We start from the raw sequence: 19,454 nt of genomic DNA on the forward strand, positions 1-19,454 counted from the left end.
TACAATAACGAACCCAAAAGAATTAAGAAAATGGTAACAGGAACATACATATTGATAGCTACCTTAAATATAAATGGATTAAATGCTGCAACCAAAAGACATTGACTGGCTGAATGGATACAAAAACAAGACCCATATATATGCTGCCTACAAGAGACCCACTTCAGACCTAGGGACACATACAGACTGAAAGTGAGGGCATGGAAAAACACATCCCATGCAAATGGAAATCAAAAGAAAGCTGGAACAGCAATTCTCATATCAGAAAAAATAGACTTTAAAATAAACACTATTACAAGAGACAAAGAAGGACACTACATAATGATCAACGGATCAATACAAGAAGATATAACAATTGTAAATGTTTATGCACCCAACATAGGAGCACCTCAATACATAGGGCAAATGCTAACAGCCATAAAAGGGGAAATTGACAGTAACACAGTCATAGTAGGGGACGTTAACACCACACTTTCACCAATGGACAGATCATCCAAAATGAAAGTAAATAAGGAAACACAAGCTTTAAATGACACATTAAACAAGATAGACTTAATTGATATTTATAGGACATTCCATCCAAAAACAACAGAATACACTTTCTTCCCAAGTGCTCATGGAATATTCTCCAGGATAGACCTATCTTGGGTCACAAATCAAGCCTTGGTAAATTTAAGAAAACAGAAATCGTGTCAAGTATCTTTTCCAACCACAACACTATGAGACTAGATATCAATTACAGGAAAAAAACCTAGAACCAAAAAATACCTAGAAACAAATGACAATGGAAACACGATGGACCAAAATCTATGGGATGCAGCAAAAGCAGTTCTAAGAGGGAAGTTTATAGCAATACAATCCTACCTCAAGAAACAAGAAACGTCTCAAATAAACAATCTAACCTTATATCTAAAGCAATTAGAGAAACAACAACAAAAAAACCCCAAAGTTAGCAGAAGGAAAGAAATCTTAAAGATCAGATCAGAAATAAATGAAAAAGAAATGAAGGAAACAACAGTAAAGATCAATAAAACTGAAAGCTGGTTCTTTGAGAAGATAAACAAAATTGATAAACCATTAGCCAGAGTCATCAAGAAAAAAAGAGAGAAGACTCAAATCAACAGAATTAGAAATGAAAAAGGTAAAGTTGGGCTTCCCTGGTGGCGCAGTGGTTGAAAGTCCGCCTGCTGAAGCAGGGGACACAGGTTTGTGCCCCAGTCCGGGAAGATCCCATATGCGGCAGAGCGGCTGGGCCCGTGAGCCCTGGCCGCTGAGCCTGCGCATCCAGAGCCTGTGCTCCACAACGGGAGAGGCCACAGCAGTGAGAGGCCCGCGTACCACAAAAAAAAAAAAAAAAAGTAACAAATGACACTGCAGAAATACAAAGGAACATAAGAGATTACTACAAGCAACTATATGACAATGAAATGGACAACCTGGAAGAAATGGACAATTTCTTAGAAAAGTACAACCTTCTGAGACTGAATCAGGAAGAAATAGAAAATATAAACAGATCAATCACAGGCACTGAAATTGAAACTGTGATTAAAAATCTTCCAACAAACAAAAGCCCAGGACCAGATGGCTTCACAGACGAATTGTGTCAAACATTTAGAGAAGAGCTAACACCTATACTTCTCAAACTCCTCCAAAGTATAGTAGAGGGAGGAACACTCCCAAACTCATTCTACTCATTCATTACCCTGATACTAAAACCAGACAAAGATGTCACAAGAAAAGAAAACTACAAGCCAATATCACTGATAAACACAGATGCAAAAATACTCAACAAAATACTAGCAAACAGACTCCAACAGCACATTAAGAAGGTCATACACCATGATCAAGTGGTGTTTATCCCAGGAATGCAAGGATTCTTCAATATATGCAAATCAATCAATGTGATACACCATATTAACAAACTGAAGGATAAAAACCGTATAACAATCTCAATAAATTCAGAAAAAGTCTTCAACAAAATTCAACACGCACTTATGATAAAAACGCTCCAGAAGTAAGCATAGAGGGAACGTACCTCAACATAATAATGGCCATTTAAGACAAACCCACAGCCAACATCGTCCTCAATGGTGAAAAACTGAAACCATTTCCTCTAAGATCAGGAACAAGACAAGGGTGCCCACTCTCACCACTATTATTCAACAGTTTTAGAAGTTTTAGCCACAGCAATCAGAGAAGACAAAGAAATAAAAGGAATCCAAATCAGAAAAGAAGAAGTAAAACTGTCACTGTTTGCAGATGACATGATACTATACATAGAGAATCCTAAAGATGCTACCAGAAAACTACTAGAGCTGATCAATGAATTTGGTAAAGTAGCAAGATACAAAATTAATGCACAGAAATCTCTTGCATTGCTATACACTAATGATGAAAAATCTGAAAGAATAATTAAGGAAACAATCCCATTTACCATTGCAACAAAAAGAATAAAATACCCAGGAATAAACCTACCTAAGGGGACAAAAAATCTGTATGCAGAAAACTATAAGACACTGATCAAACAAATTCAAGATGATACAAACAGATGGAGAGATATACCATGTTCCTGGATTGGAAGAATCAACATTGTGAAAGTGACTATACTACCCAAAGCAATCTACAGATTCAATGCAATCCCTATCAAACTACCAATGGCATTTTTCACAGAACTAGAACAAAAAATTTCACAATTTGTATGGAAACACAAAAGACCCCGAATAACCAAAGCTATCTTGAGAAAGAAAAATGGAGATGGAGGAATCAGGCTCCCTGACTTCAGACTATACTACAATGCTACAGTAATCAAGACAGTATGGTACTGGCACAAAAACAGAAATATAGATCAATGGAACAGGATAGAAAGCCCAGAGATAAACCCATGCACATATGGTCACCTTATCTTTGATAGAGGAGGCAAGAGTATAAAATGGAGAAAAGACAGCCTCTTCAATAGAGTGGTGCTAGGAAAACTGGACAGCTACATGTAAAAGAATGAAATTAGAACACTTCCTAACACCATACACAAAAATAAACTCAAAATGGATAAAAAACCTAAATATAAGGCCAGACACTATAAAACTCTTAGAGGAAAACATACGGAGAACACTCTATGACATAAATCACAGCAAGATCCTTTTTGACCCACCTCCTAGAGAAATAGAAATAAAAACAAAAATAAACAAATGGGACCTAATGAAACTTCAAAGCTTTTGCCCAGAAAAGGAAACCATAAACAAGATGAAAAGACAACCCTCACAAATGGGAGAAAATATTTGCAAATGAAGCAACTGACAAAGGACTAATCTCCAAAACATACAAGCAGCTCATGCAGCTCAATATCAAAAAAAACAAAAAACCCAATCCAAAAATGCACAGAAGACCTAAATAGACATTTCTCCAAAGAAGATTGCCAACAAACATTTGAAAGGATGCTCAACATCACTAATCATTAGAGAAATGCAAATCAAAACTACAATGAGGTATCACCTCACACCAGTCAGAATGGCCATCATCAAAAAATCTAGAAACAGTAAATGCTGGAGAGGGTGTGCAGAAATGGGAACCCTCCTGCACTGTTGGTGGGAATGTAAATTGATACAGCCACCATGGAGAACAGTATGGAGGTTCCTTAAAAAACTACAAATAGAACTACCATACGACCCAGCAATCCCACTACTGGGCATATACCCTGAGAAAACCATAATTCAAAAAGAGTCATGTACCACAATGTTCATTGCAGCTCTGTTTACAATAGCCAGGACATGGGCACGACCTAAGTGTCCATCAATGGATGAATGGATAAAGAAGATGTGGCACATATATACAATGGAATATTACTCAGCCATAAAAAGAAACGAAACTGTGTTATTTGTAGCGAGGTGGATGGACCTGTAGTCTGTCATACAGAGTGAAGTAAGTCAGAAAGAGAAAAACAAATACCATATGCTAACACATATATATGGGATCTAAAAAAATGGTTCTGAAGAACCTAGGGACAGGACAGGAATAAAGATGCAGACGTAGAGAACGGACTTGAGGACACGGGGAGGGGGAAGGGTAAGCTGGGATGAAGTGAGAGAATACCATTGACATATACACTACCAAATGTAAAATAGCTAGCTAGTGGGAAGAAGCTGCATGGTACAGGGAGATCACCTCGGCGCTTTGTGACCACCTAGAGGGATGGGATAGGGAGGGTGGGAGGGAATGCAAGAGGGAGGGGATATGGGGATATATGTATGCATATGGCTAATTCACTTTGTTGTGCAGCACAAATTAGCACAGCATCATGAAGTAATTATACTCCAATAAAGATGTTAAAAAACATAAAAAAAAAAAAAAGAATTGACACTTAAAAAGTTATGGAGATGGGCTTCCCTGGTGGCGCAGTGGTTGAGAGTCCGCCTGCCGATGCAGGGGACACAGGTTATTGCCCTGGTCCAGGAAGATCCCACATGCCGCGGAGCGGCTGGGCCCGTGAGCCATGGCCGCTGAGCCTGCGTGTCCGGAGCCTGTGCTCCTCAGTGGTAGAGGCCACAACAGTGAGAGGCCCGCATACCGCAAAAAAAAAAAAAAAAAAAAAGAATGTTACGGAGATGGACAATGGTGATAGGTGCATAAAATTATGAACGTATTCAATACAACTGAACTGTACATTTAGAATGTCTAAGTTTAGGGACTTCCCTGGTGGCACGTGGATAAGACTCTGTGCTCCCAATGCAGGGGGCCTGGGTTCGATCCCTGGTCAGGGAACTAGGTTCCACATGCATGCCGCAACTAATAGTTCGCAAGCCACGACTAAGGAGCCCAGCGAGCCGCAGCTAAGGAGCCTGCCTGCCACCACTAAGACCTGGTGCAACCAAATAAATAAACAATTTTTTTTTTTAAATGTCAACTACAATTGGCACTTGCCACCTACCTCTACAAGGATTAAGTCTTGTGCATTTGCAGCTGCTGACTTTCAACACCCCACCGAAAGGAGTTCAGGGTAGAAAGCTGAAATTAGGAACTCTGTGCTCTGGGAAAAACTGGCAGAACAGGTCTTCAGAAAGTTAGATATTTTCAGGAGCCAATTTTATGAGCCCAATTCTTGTATCTCCTCATATCTAGAAAAACACTAAAATCCTTCATGGTGACATCTGCTCCTTGTGACTAGCAGTAACTTTCATGAGACTAGCAGAAAACTTCTACAAAAAATATGTGCTTGATTGCATGTATTCCCCCTTCACCAAAATCACATATATTCAGACCTTCCCTCTTACCTCTTTGGAGCAGTTTCTCAGAGCTATCTGGGATGCTGTCTCCTGAGCTGCAGTCCTCATTTTGCCCCAAGTAAAACTTAACTCACAACTCTCACATTGTGCATTTATTTTTAAGTTGACACAACTTTTAGTTTGTGAACAGTTTTTAAGTCCACAACTCTGAGGAACAGCAAAAAAAAGGAAAAAAGAACAGAGGCTGAGGGACCTGTGGGAAATCAAATGTACCAACATACACATCATAAGACTATCAGAAGAGAAAGTGTGCTTCTGATGTAAGGATAAGCATATACATCAATGGAAAAAAACTGAGTCAAGAAATAAACCCTTATATTTATGGTCAATTGATTTTCTTTCCACCAAAGTGCCAGGACCATTCAATAGGGAAAGAACAGTCATGTCAATTAATGGTGGTGGGACAAGGATGAATTTGGACCCTGACCTCAGACCATACTCAAAAATTAACTCAAAAGGGATCACAGACCTAATATGAAGGCCAAAAACCTATAAAACCTCATGAAAAAAAACTGAGACAGGCTGGGAGCTGGGACCCTTTGTTGCAGTGCTGCAGTGCTGCAGTGCTGCAGTGCTTGCACCTGGACACACCTCTCCTCGAGCAACAAAATACAAGAAAACTACATGGGACTAAAAGTAACTGCATGCAGGTGCAATCAGGGCAAATTCTGGACAAGAGATACAAAGAGACCAAAAAACGCAACTGCCACTTTTGAAGAGCCCGGAGCTAAAGCAGGGCACTGCACATGCCCCCTGCACACCACACCACCTAAGGGGTGGGCAGACCACCTAAGCCACCCCTCCAGCCCGACTCCCAGACACACCCCTATCCTCACCCCATGTAATGAAAAAGGTCGCCTGCACCCTCCTCAGTGAGCAAGCAAGCAAGCGAACCTGTTGTTTGTTCTCGCTCCCTCCTGCTGCAGCAGGGGCCCCAGTAAAGCCTTGCCTGAATTTCTTGTCTGGCCTCTGACCAATTTCTATTGATTAAGGAGGCCAAGAACCCTGGTTGGTAACAAAACCACTAGACAAAATCTTCATGACTTTGTATTGAGCACAGTTCTTATATGAGAATAAAAGCATGATCTACAAAAGAAAAAAACTGATAAACTGGACTTTAAGATTTAAAACTTTTGCACTTAAAACGCCACCATTAAGAAATAAAAAGCCACAGGGACTCCCCTGGTGGCAGTGGTTAAGAATCCGCCTGCCAGTGCAGGGGACACAGGTTTGAGCACTGCTCCGGGAAGATCCCACATGCCGTGGAGCAACTAAGCCCGTGTGCCACAACTACTAAGCCTGTGCTCTAGAGCCCGCGAGCTACAACTACTGAGCATACATGCCACAACTACTGAAGCCCGCGTGCCTAGAGTCCATGCTCCGCAACAAGGGAAGCCACCGCAATGAGAAGCCTGCGCACTGCAATGAAGAGTAGCCCCCGCTCCCTGAAACTAGAGAAAGCCCACACGCAGCAATGAAGACCCAACATAGCCAAATATAAATGATAAATTAATTAATTTACCAAAAAAAAGAAAAGAAATAAAAAGCCACAGACCAGTAAAAAAAATTTGAAAATCATATATCTGATAGAGGACTTGTATCCTGAATATATAAAGAACTCTTACCCAAAATCCAATTACAAAATGAGCAAAAGATCTGAACAAACATTTCAGCAAAGAAGATATACGAATGACTACCATGTACGTAAAAAGATACTCAACAGGATTAGTGAGATGGGAAATGCAAATTAAAACCACGGAGAGATACCACTACTTACCACTGAAATGACTATAATGGAAAAGACTGACGATGCTATGTGTCAACAAGAATGGGGAGAACCTGAAACCCCCAATTACACTGCTTGTGGTAATATAAAAGGGTACAGTCACCTTGGGAAAAAATTTGGCAGTTTCTTAAAAAGTTATACATAAACTTATAATGAAGCCGAGAAGGACCCTGTGAGGCCCTCCCAAGTACAAAAGCCTTTCTGTGTCCCCCAATTCTTGTTTGTAAGAAAAAGGTTTTAGCCTCCTAGACCTTCCCTGAGTTCCAAAGGGCAGACTCAAATAGTTACTAATTAGGGGATTGAGGGAATGCAGAAAGAAATAATAGTGCGGCATGGGGCCTGGGCCTGGTTCCTCCTCAGAGGATGTGCGTAACAATTCGATACATATCTCTGAGTTCTTCTACAGGAACTCAGGCCCCCTGAGCACAGGCATGTGGACCCCAGACTGGTTGGAACCAGAAGGCTGATGACTGAGATTCCTGAAACACCACCCTGCTACCTCACCACCAACCAATCAGACACACACACCCTCCTACTACCCTCCCTCACCTTCCCCTTAAAAACTCTTCCCTGAAACCCATGGAGGAGTTCAGGTCTTTGCTTGGCCCTACAATAAACTTTTCTCCGCTCCAATCTCCGACATTTCCGTTTGTTTGGCTTCACTGTGCATTGGGCACAAGAACTTGGGTTCGATAACTTGATCCAACAATTTCACTCTTAAGAATCTACTCAAGGGTTATGAAAACATATGTCCACACGATGAGCTATATACAAATGTCCATAGCAGCATTATTTATGATATTCAAAATGTAAAAACTACCCAAATGTCCATCAACTAGTGGATGGATAAACAAAATATGGTATATCTATATACTATTATTCAGCAATAAAAACAAATCACTGATACACAGTACAATATGAATGAACCTCAAAAACATTATTTTAAGTGAAGAGAGATGAAAAAACTGTAGAGGCAGAAAGCTGATCAGTGGCTACCTAAGGCTGGGTAGGAATTGACTGAAAACAGGCAGGAAGGATCTTTTCGGAGGGAAAGATTCTAAATTGTAGACTGTGGTGATGGCTGCACAAGTTTCTTAAAAATCGTTGAAATGTATGCTTATAATGGATGGATTTTATGCTTCGTAAATTATACCGCAATAAAGCTGTTTTAAAAAAAATCAAAAGTCATAAAAGACAAAGAGAAATTGAGGAAATGTTCCAGATTGAAGGAGATTAAAGTTATATGACAACTAAAGGCAGTACTTAATCCTGGATTGGGGGGGGATAACTATAAAGGCTGTTATTAGGATCATTTGATGAAATATGAGTAAGAATAATACTGATGAATCAATATTAAGTTTCCCAATTACTGTACTCTGTTTATATAAAAATGTCCTTGTTCTTAGAAAATATACAATGAAGGATTTAAGAGATAAAGGAGGCATAATCTCCAATTTACTCTAAAATGTTTCAGAAAAATATAATGTGCAAATATGTGCATACAGAGAGAAAATGATAGAGCAAACAGGCAAAATGTAAACAGCTGGTGAATGTGGGTAAAAGACATAAAGGAGTGCCTTTACTCCCCAGTGTGCTACCCCTAGAGCTCAAGTTTAAAGATTAAAAAGTAGGTTTAAGATCTACAAAGTGGCTTCTCAACATACACAAGTGCTCCCACAACTACCAGAGTATCGTACACAAAGTAAACACACATTTTTCTGACTGAACACAAAGGGCAGTGGCAGGGAATAAAAACCTTCATAAGCCTGCAGGCCAGGGGATGACAAGAACAGCTGGCCTGATTAGAAACAATGTCTGCCTGTCTCTGTCCTTTCTTTCCTCCCCTCCCTGGAAAGCTGATCTGTCCCTTCTCTCAAGTTTACATCTGGCAGTATCTCTCCCTCACCCCAACCTCCCTTACTATACTCTCACAATGCACTTCCTACTTCAAATAATGTATTTAATTTTTGTGTTTCTTTTCATTTCTTTCTCTTTTAGTCTGTAAGAAAGCAGATATCTGAAATGATGTTCACCAAATGCTTCTAACTGGTGGGATCTTGGGTGATGGTGGGATTTCTTTCTTCTTTGTACTACAGCTTGAACTTTGTATAATGATCTTGTAATGTCTTAACCAAAAAAAAAAAAACCACAGGGGCTTCCCTGGCAGTGCAGTGGTTGAGAGTCCACTTGCCAATGCAGGGGACATGGGTTCGTGCCCCAGTCCGGGAAGATTCCACATGCCGCAAAGCGGCTGGGCCCGTGAGCCATGGCCACTGAGCCTGCGCGTCCGGAGCCTGTGCTCCGCAACTGGAGAGGCCACAACAGTGAGAGGCCCGCGTACCGCAAAAAAAAAAAAACAAAAAAAACAAAAAAAAACACTGCTTTTTTTAAAAACTGTTAATTCTATAGATACATGTATATGTATAACTGAATCACTTTGCTGTGCATCTGAAACTAACATAACGTTGTTCAACTATACTCTGATATAAAATAAAGTTAAAATAATAAAATTCCTAATTTTTAGCAAGTCAGTTCATTTTAACCTTTTATATTCCCTACTCCTTGCTTTTGAAAAAAAATTATTTAAGTGACATTCCCTTCTGAATAATCTTTAATTTTGTTTTCCCCTATAAGTATCAGTGGCCTCTATGAAAGAAAAAGAAAGATAACCCTCCCCACCTTATCAGTTCCCCCGACCAGGGATTGAACTGGGGCCACAGCAGAGTCCTAACCACTAGGCCACCAGGAACCCCCACCTCTCTTGCTTTTCATCCACCCTTCATGCCACCCCAATGACACAAGAAGGAGCTACGGGACACAATGAGGTAAGATAGGGAAGCTCTGACCAGGACACAGCTTAGAGAACTCCCTGTACTCTTCCATTCTCTATTAACGGTTTCTCACCAGAAAGATGTCTGCGTAGCCAGCCAAAGACTCTACTCCCTCTTGGATCCGTGCTCCCCCAGAGTCATTCAGTCCAATCACCGGAGCCCCCACTGTCATGGCTTGGTCCATGATCTGAGATAGCAGAAAAATCTTTTGTGAGACAACTGACCCTGTTATGAAAAACAGCATTTACAAAGCACCATGGTGGTTTTCTGGAAAATGTTCTGAGTGTACTTTTCAAAACAGGAGTCCATAACACTGGCTCCATTCCACATGATGATTGGGTACCTCGTGGAAGACAGAAAATCAGATATTTAAACCGCTAATTAAAGTCCCCCAAGCAGCCAAGAGCCAAAGCACTTCCCATTTGCAGAGGCGAAGACTGTTCATGGCAACCACTTCTAGAGCCTCAGGCCCAGGCTGTAGTATTTTTTCAGCCTGGGACTGAACAAAATAATATTTTGAACTGATAGAATGGCAAAGCAGTATTTTTGTGAAAGTAAATGTGGACCCATCTATTAACTGGAGGCCAGGCCCAGCCCTCTTACTTCTAATAAGACAGATTTTCCTCATGGGTCAGTAGTTGACAGCCTAATGAGCAACATTTCTAACAGTCCTTGAGAATTTACAAAGCACTTTCACTTCCATTATCTCATTTAGTAATCACAACAGAGGCAATAAATTGTGGAGGAAATTAGGAAGGTTTAAAAGTTTAGGGATTGGCCCAAGGTCTCAGGAGTAACACATGACAGGACCACACGGAGAAGCTAGGTATTCCATTACACAGGGAAGCCCTGCCCAGCTACTAAAGATCAACTCTACCTTTATTCCAAAACTCCCCAAATATGATCTACACTTTTATTCACCACCAGAGCATCTCATCTGTAGCAGCATTTTTTAAATGCCATCATTTGCACTGCTTTTTTAGTACCTGGATTCTCTACCTAGACCATGGGTTCTTTACTTGGGATCCTCAGAACCGTAAGAAGCCTGTGAGTAGATTTCAAGGAGTCCATGAACTTGGAAAATTTTACATTTTATTAACCACAGCAGTATTAGAAATACCTGTGACTTTGTCATTAATAGAAGCCACAGATTTTTTATGCCACATTAAAGTTGCTGCAAATATCTTTTTTTTTTTTTTTTTTTTTTGGCCACACCGCATAGCATGTGGGATCTTAGTTCCCCAACCAGGGATCGAACCCGTGCCCCCTGCAATGGAAGTGTGGAGTCTTAACCTCCGGACCACCAGGGAAGTCCCACTTTCTGGTGGGTCCCACTTTCTGGCAGATATCTTGAAATATCATTTTCAACTCATGCCAACTTTGAAATTATAGCAGTTTATCCACTGCTAAATCTCGATTTAATTCATTAATAAGGAAGCATATATATTACAAATGTGATTTTTTAATTTTCAACCTCTTGTAATCCTACATTTTACTTTATGCATGTGTAAAAAATGCGGGTCCAGGGACTTCCCCAGCAGTCCAGTGGTTAAGACTTCACCTTCCAATGCAAGGGGTGCAGGTTCAATCCCTGCTCGGGGAGCTGATATCCCACATGGCTCGTGCCAAAAAACCAAAACATAAAACAGAAGCAATATTGTAACAAATTCAATAAAGACTTTAAATTTTAAATATATATAAAAAATGCAGGTCCGGCTTCACCAGCCTGCCAAAGGGATCCATGCTACAAAAAATGTTAAGACCTCCTGCCCTTTACTGAAGGCACCTTCAGGTCAGCACCACATCCTGCATACCTCTGCCCCACCCCATGTGACTGATGAAAGTATTGAGTTTGTTTTCAATATTAAATACTTACTTTGGGGGCTTCCCTGGTGGTGCAGTGGTTAAGAATCCGCCTGCCAATGCAGGGGACACAGGTTCGAGCCCTGGTCCAGGAAGATCCCACATGCCACGGAGCAACTAAGCCCGTGTGCCACAACTACTGAGCCCGTGTGCCACAACTACTGAAGCCCATGCGCCTAGAGCCCACACTCCGCAACGAGAAGCCGCCACAATGAGAAGCCTGCACACCACAAGGAAGAGTAGTCCCTGCTCACCGCAATTAGAGAAAGCCCGCACACAGCAACGGAGACCCAACGCAGCCAAAAATAAAAATTTTTTTAAAAAAAGAAAATTTATAAAAAATAAATACTTACTTTGCAGATCTTTTGGGCATGTGCTCCCGACAGGCTGCCTCCAAAAACTGTAAAATCCTAAAAAGAAAACAAATCAAAAAATAATATGGAGTGACTAGCCAGAGATGAAGACCCAATAGGAGGAGGAAATGGAAAATTCATAGATAAAAGTTTTTAAAGGATTTTCAGAAGTTTAAAAGATTAGGGGGAAAGTGTGACATAAAGTATTCCATAGAATGAATAGTGAATAAAATGTCTTAAAAGGAGTGCACGTAATGTGAAGAGCAAAAGACCTAGTCTTTGTATACAAAAATGACTTGTAGCCCTGAGGGAAGGAAAACTTTTCAGGCAGAATTAACCCCAAAAAATCAGATTCTATGGATGTCAAACAGACATTTCTATTACTAGGAAATATTTGCTGTTTTGATAAAGGAGGTGAAAGAAGTGAATGAATCCTCACTGCTTCTTCTTGCTTCTGGATTTTCATTACCTTCTGATATAAAAAGCTTCTTGTAGGAATGACCTCCTTCCTAAATCCCCATCAAAAAGATAGTACGGAATTAAAAACACATTCAGCCCATGAGGACAAAAAAGAGGAAACAACAGCAGAAGAGAGAGTGAACAAATGAGGGAAGTGAAAGCACAAGAATATCTGACTTGGAGCAAATGGAAGCCTTTACACCTGCCGAGGGAGTAACCACAGGAGGGGACAGCCCAGGAACCACAGAAAGTGTGGTGGAAAGCAGACTGACAGGAAGTCTGTGTTGGGAGCAGTTAGACCCCACAGGGCCTCTTCTTCACCTGGAGAAGAGAAAGGAGGTTTACTCTCTCAAGAAACTTAACCAGAGGGCTTCTGGAGTCACAATCCCCAGGCACAAAAGGCAGCAAAGGCAAGGCTGAAAACAGGTGAGATGCCTAATCTGTACAGTGAATGATGAGCCACTGCTGGCCCCTCCTTCCCCCCACCCCCTTCCCCCAGAACACATCTAAAGCCAATTATCACGCAAAAGACTGCGACTGCTTCTCTGGAAAAACAGAAGCTCCCCGCAGAAAACAATGTCTGCAGATATTAACATTTGGGGGATCACTACAAAAAATCTGACCCATCACTCCTCCCCCTCAGTATCCTTCAGGGCCTACTTCACATGCCCCATTTTCCCTAAAGCTTTCCTGGATCCGGATGTGACCTTCCCTTGTCCTGAGCCCATGGCACTTGCCCAGAACCTCTCACCGACTATCGGTAACTGTAGCCACCCCTGTTCTGTCCCATTCTACCTACAAAACGATTAGCTTCTCCAGGGCAAGAACTGTCTCGGTCATCTCCACCTCCCCCTCACCCCCACCCAAACCCACGGGCATAAGGGGTGCTCCGAAGCATCAATTCAATGAATTTTTGTTATCTCCTTAATAGTTAAGGGAACATTGTGCCCAGAAAGCACAATAGCCTTCTTTGTTCTAGCTATCTTACTAATGGTTCCTTCTATACAATTCTTTGCCTAGCTCTCATAAATTACAAAAAAGAGAGATGATCCCTTCTAGTTAGGCATTTGGCAGACACATTTATAACACAGTTTTAAAATATTTTAAAAGTAATTCTATTAGCAAATGAGTACTGTCTAAATAACTCTTAAAATAATCAAGTATAATTATTTTACTCTCAAACCTGGAAAACATTCTAGGTTCCTAAATAAGCTCTATACCTTTAAGATCTGTAAAAAGAAACTAAATATTTAGAATTATATACATATTTCTGTCTCTTAGTGGAGAAAAAAAAATCAAACAAAAAATAGGATACAACATGTTCTTTGTGTTAGTTTTCTACTGCTGCTATAACAAATTACCACAAAGTCAGCAGCTTGAAACAACACACATTCATTATCTTACAGTTCTGTAATTTAGAAGTCCTACATGGGTCTCAGTGAGCTAAAATCAAGGTTAGCAGGGCTATGCTCCTTTCTGGAGGCTCCAGAGGAGAATCTGTTGTCTTATCTTTTCCAGCTTCTAGAGACCATCTATTTACATTCCTCACCTCATGACCCCCTCCTCCCTCTTCTAAGCCAGAAACAGGCAGACCAAGTCCTTCTCACATAGCATTACTCTGACCTCCCCTTCTGCCTCTCTCCCACTTTTAAGGGCCCTTGTGATTACACTGGGCCCACCTGGATAACCCAAGCTGTTCTATTTTAAGGTCAACTGATTAGTAACATTAATTCCATCTGCAAGCTTAATTCCCCTTTGTCAGGTAAAATTACATATTCACGGGTTTCAGGGATTAGGATTTGGATATATTTGCAGGCCATTATTCTGCCTACTACATTCTCCTATGGTGTCCGTGTGAAGAAACTGTATGTCTTGATGCAGCCTAACAAAAACTGTTTGAACTCTTTCACGAAAGCCTAAAACTCAAGGGGCCTGTGGCTCTAAGAGTCAAATCCCCTCTGCCCAAGCTGCATCCGTTGCACTCCCTCAGGTCCACACAATCTGCCCAGGACACAGCTGCCCTCCCAGCACGCACCCAACCTGCCAAGAGGACTCTCACTCACTTGGATAAAGTCCTGGTTCCTGGGACTTCTTAGATGACTACTGCCCTGTGATCCTCCCCCACACCGACTAGGGAGTCTTTCTCCCTAATTAAAAACACTCTATTACATTATAATAGTGTAATACTCTGGACATATGCACTAAGAAATAAAGTAATTCCCTCACCTGCCCCAACTACAGGCAAGTTTTCATTCCCCAGGACTGTTTTCTTCTCACATATTTTGTTCCTGGCTCTGCCCTCAAGGAAACCTCAGCCAATTAGAGTACGAAATACCTGACTGAAGACATAAACCAATCTTCCATTGATTCGGCCCCGTCCAGTGACCACACTGTCTCCAGGAAACTACCAGAAAAATAGAAAAATGAAAGTTAAAAAAACCAAATACTTCTCTTAATTAATTTCGTAGTTATGCCCCAAGGAAAGACTCCCCCTAAAAAAACCACACCCCAAATTCCTTAAAATTCAATATGAATAAAGAACATGAAGGAATCCCCGCTTCCCCCCTCAGCTCTGCAACAGCAAGCACTGGGCTACTGCTTCATCAACAGAACACTGTAGTCTTGGGCCTCAGTGGGCCTCAGCAGAATAATCAGGGGACCCCCTAGGGAAGCCACTACTGAACCCTCACAGGAGGAAGGAGAATATATAACAAAACATGGCAACTTCTACAGAGCCACACATCCCACCTCCAAACCTTAAAAAGGCAAACCTATCATTTTGCTTGGAATTCTGACAGTCACTGTGTGGCCCATAATGGCTCAAATGGAGCCAGCAAGTTTAGTGCCAAGGTTATAAATCTTTGATCATAGTCTTGAAAATAAATGGACCAAAAGAGAGTCCAAAGAACTCTGTGCACCATGGAGAACACCCAACTGAAGGAACAAGTGTTGGTAACTCTGACCTCCAAAACTCCAAGGCATAAACTTAAAGTATGTCAAAAGAGGTGACTGGTTAGCCTTTAGGGGTTCCTGGTGCCTAGGCAGACCAGAACACAATCCAAAAAAATTCCCAACTCTCCTTCTAAGTTTGTCATTCTATACCAGTAAGACCTGTGAACCCACACCAGAGCTCTAGGAGCTGGGCCAGAATCACCCTGCACAAGGTATGAGTAGTGCACCCACATTCCTTCATCTGTAGACAAAGGTGAGTGGGGAACCTGGAGGCCCCAGCAGTGCTTCTCAAGAGGCACTTCTGCAATTCCAGGGCCCCACACTTGAAAATGTTTCAATGCATCCTGAATCCTGAAAGGACTTCATTAATCTAGTGTGTCGAACAGCAGGGCCGCAGCTGGTAAGTGAAACCTGGAGGCCTGCACCACCACTGTGAACAGATACCTTATTCTTATCAGCAGCCATTCCAAAATCTGCACATCTGTGTTCCACAAACATGTCGCTCTCAACAAAACTGCCAGGGTCCAGCAAGAGACTGATCCGCTCTCTGGCCGTTAGCTTTCCCTAAAATGCAACAAAAATCGCTCAGTGATGTCATCATAGACAAAAGTCAGTAAGCAAGGAGTGCTCATGGGAGGGCCAGGAGGGCTAGTTTTTGCCTTCACCCTATGTGAAAGCCTCTATTCCATAAACCTGCCCAAGAGAAAGGTGTTATCAGTAGAATTCAGCCAGTAAGGAAATCAGGGCAGACCGGCTGTTCCAGGAGCCACTAACTGTGGAAGCAAATTAAGGGAGTAGGAGGGAAAGGCAGAGAGGAGAAGTGGGGGTAAGGAGAGCCTGACCCTGGAACAAGATAACGAGTTCTACAAACATTTACTGGAGACCCAAGGAGCAGTAAAAAGGAGAACGGAGAAGCAGGAGATAGAAAACTAAAGCAGGCTTCACGAAGGGTCTGAGGCTACACTCCTAGGTTCACAAGCTTCTTCTAAGGAGCCCCACAGAAGCTCACCTCACTAGGGTCCAGCCCCAAGGACACTTCTCCTGCCTCCTCCAGGGTCCTCTCCTACATTGGGGGCCCTGCTTAGGGACCCTACCCCTGACAGTGACTGTGATACACAGACAACCCCACAGCAGAGAGTGGCTTAGTAGAAAAAGAGTGGGACAGAGTAAAGAGCTCACTTGAGAGGAGTTAAAAAAATGGTTCTTGGAGAGGGTGACGTTGGAGACCTCAACCTGTCAAGAGCCTCCATTGTTTGGGCTCCCAAGCCCTTAGACCAAGACCAATAACGGGGCCCATTGTCTATCCCCGACCCCTGTTAAAAAACAAAAAAACAAAAAAAAACCTCTAACTAGCTATATTTTCCCCTTAAGAAGGAAGCCAAAGCCAGTGAGGTGGTATTAAAACAAAAAGGTAATCCTCTACACTACTGTGTAAAATAAAATAAGTTTCCAAGAAAGCAATTTGGCGGGCTTGCCTAGTGGCGCAGTGGTTGAGAGTCTGCCTGCCGATGCAAGAGATGCGGGTTCGTGCCCCGGTTTGGGAAGATCCCACATGCCGCGGAGCGGCTGGGCCCGTGAGCCATGGCCGCTGAGCCTGCGCGTCCGGAGCCTGTGCTCCGCAACAGGAGAGTCCACAACAGTGAGAGGCCCGCGTACCGCAAAAAAAAAAAAAAAAAAAAAGAAGAAGAAGGCAATTGGCAATATATATCAGTGTTAAAAATGTTTGTATCTTTTGACCCAGTAATTCCATTTCTGGGAATCTATCCTGTGGAAGTAGTCCAAATATTGTGTAAAAGGGTATGGGGTAGGAGATTTAAACCAAGTAAGCCTCCTGACTAAGTCAGCCTTGGCAAAAGAAAAACAGTTTCTGGAGGCTGCATCTAAATCCAGTAAGATCCGCCTGGAAATGGGTGGGATGATCTTCCAGGGAGGGATTGAGCCATGGGCCCCAACAGAAAGAGTGCAGGGAGCACTGACAGGCCTTTCCGGAGGATAATCTAAAGTTTCCTCACAGAACTTCCCTGAAGGTCTAGTGGTTAAGAATCCCCGCTTCCACTGCAGGGGGCACCCGTTCGATTCCTGGTTGGGAAACTAAGATCTCGCATGCCGCTCAATGCAGCCAAAAAATAATAATAATAAAGCTCCCTCAACACAGACACTGCCACCCCAGGGACCTCAGGGGAGGGAGGAAAAGCACTCTGGGCACCACACACTCTCAACCAAATTTACATCTCACTCCCAAATGGCAAAAAGGAACTGTCACACTCAGGCTCTTGTCAAATGGGCATTTACAACATCTAAATTAACACTCAAATTAGAGTTAATAAAGGGCCAGTGCGAATGTCCTCACTAAAGACCCCACTACCCCCACGTCTGTAAATTTATGCCTCAGTATCCTTCACCTCTAAAAATTTCACTTTTGCATCTTCCAGGTTGGTTATTTAACCCATCCAGCACATCAGGCCAGACTCACACGTGTCCGGGACGCACTGAGCGAGCCTCGTTTCAAGTCCCAAGTCACCGATCTGGGCCTCGCAGTACCCCGGGCAGTGGGTGGCAGTGCCTCAGCTGCTCACTCCAGCCAAACTCTCAGAGCAACTTGAGCAACCCCAGGAAAAAACACCTGCTTCCGAAGGTGACTTTCCTACCCAGCAAGCACGCTGATATCCTAAAGGAGCTTCGGCTGGCATTCGGGGGGCAGAGTTTCCACAAGTTCCCTGCGCACACCACACAGCCACCCCAGGTGAATGTGAGTTTGCCCATGTAACTTCCCCTGCCAAACGCCTTGATTTTCCTGCTTCCATAATGGAGCAAGAACCTACCACCACTCTTTCATGGGGCATGAGAAGAACAAGGTTTTTTTTTAATTAAGTGCCTATCATTGCTTCACTATCTTATTCCAGTAACATTACAAGGGGAGAATTATTACCATCTTCTATTTAGAATAAATTGACTCCAAAGGGGCAACTTGTCCAAAAGTTCATAGCTATTAACTGGTAAGCCGCTGGAGCCCAGCCAGACCCGTCTAAAATTCCAAAGGGAAAGCAGACAGTGACAAAGCACAACGGTGCTTGTCCTGATTTTACCTGCCCCAGAGAAAGACAACAGGTTCACAAGGTGAACATCCTCGGCTCCGCCCCGCCCCTCGCGGCATCGCGCGGATTGGCTAGGAGGCCCCGTACGCCGCGAGCCGCTCACGCTGTGATAGGTCGCGACCGCCGGAAGCGGGCTGGCCGGGGCCCCTTTAGGACTCACTCGCTTATGCTGCGCGTCGATGCGGTGCTGCCCTCCTCCCAGTAGTGCGGCTTGACGCTTGTTCTCGATGCGCTCATTAACAGAGACAGGCTGGGTGCACACGCTGCGCACCGCGGCCCGGAGACTTCTCACTACAGCACTGAGCCTGATTCCGGGTGCCGCCACGCGCATAGCCGCCGCCGCCATTTTTGCTTTACCAGCGCATCTGAGTGCGCATGTGCGTCGTGTGCACACCGCGGGGTCTGCGCCTGCGCAGCGTCGGCGGCATGTAGGAAGCCTGTGGGCTGGAATGCGGAGCGCGTTTAGCAGAAAGGCAGGAGAGCTTGAGACTCGAGGCTGTGCTAGGGCGTCACCCTGAGTCGTGTGGTCAACCGATGTTGTGCCCGCTAGGCTGCACAGAAGAGCGACTTAGCCCTTGCTTTTCTCTGGCTATCTAGACCCCTGGTTTTGTCCTCTCACTTTCTTTAGAAAATAAAGTTAACCAGCGTTTGTTGAACACTGTACCAAGTGTTGCTTTAAGCATTTACCTGCATTAGCTTACTATCCTGATTTCACAGATGTAGCAAATGAAGCACAGAGAGGTAGAGTGATTTGATCAGCCAGGACTAGAGATGTAGTGGAACCAGGATTCAAACACAGACGTATTATGTACCACTTGCTGAGCACCAGGCTTCAGCAT

General features: G+C 43.0%; 1 protein-coding gene across 5 annotated transcripts in view; it reads right to left on the minus strand.

The window, feature by feature from the left end:
* The window catches only part of PCCB (propionyl-CoA carboxylase subunit beta), a 92,850-nt gene extending 73,880 nt beyond the window's left edge, over positions 1-18,970 (minus strand). For all 5 annotated transcript variants that reach the window (XM_060298579.1, XM_060298582.2, XM_060298580.2 and 2 more), the window contains exons 1-5: positions 18,776-18,970; positions 15,965-16,084; positions 14,904-14,972; positions 12,110-12,166; positions 9,967-10,080 (exon numbers count right to left, since the gene is read on the minus strand). In XM_060298579.1, the coding sequence (XP_060154562.1) occupies positions 9,967-10,080; positions 12,110-12,166; positions 14,904-14,972; positions 15,965-16,084; positions 18,776-18,961 (546 nt within the window). In that variant the 5' untranslated portion in view covers positions 18,962-18,970. The remainder of the gene's footprint in view (positions 1-9,966; positions 10,081-12,109; positions 12,167-14,903; positions 14,973-15,964; positions 16,085-18,775) is intronic.
* Positions 18,971-19,454: the final 484 nt, after the last annotated feature.

Source organism: Globicephala melas, chromosome 4 (genome assembly GCF_963455315.2).
Source record: "Globicephala melas chromosome 4, mGloMel1.2, whole genome shotgun sequence".
In the NCBI taxonomy this organism is placed as follows: domain Eukaryota; kingdom Metazoa; phylum Chordata; class Mammalia; order Artiodactyla; family Delphinidae; genus Globicephala; species Globicephala melas.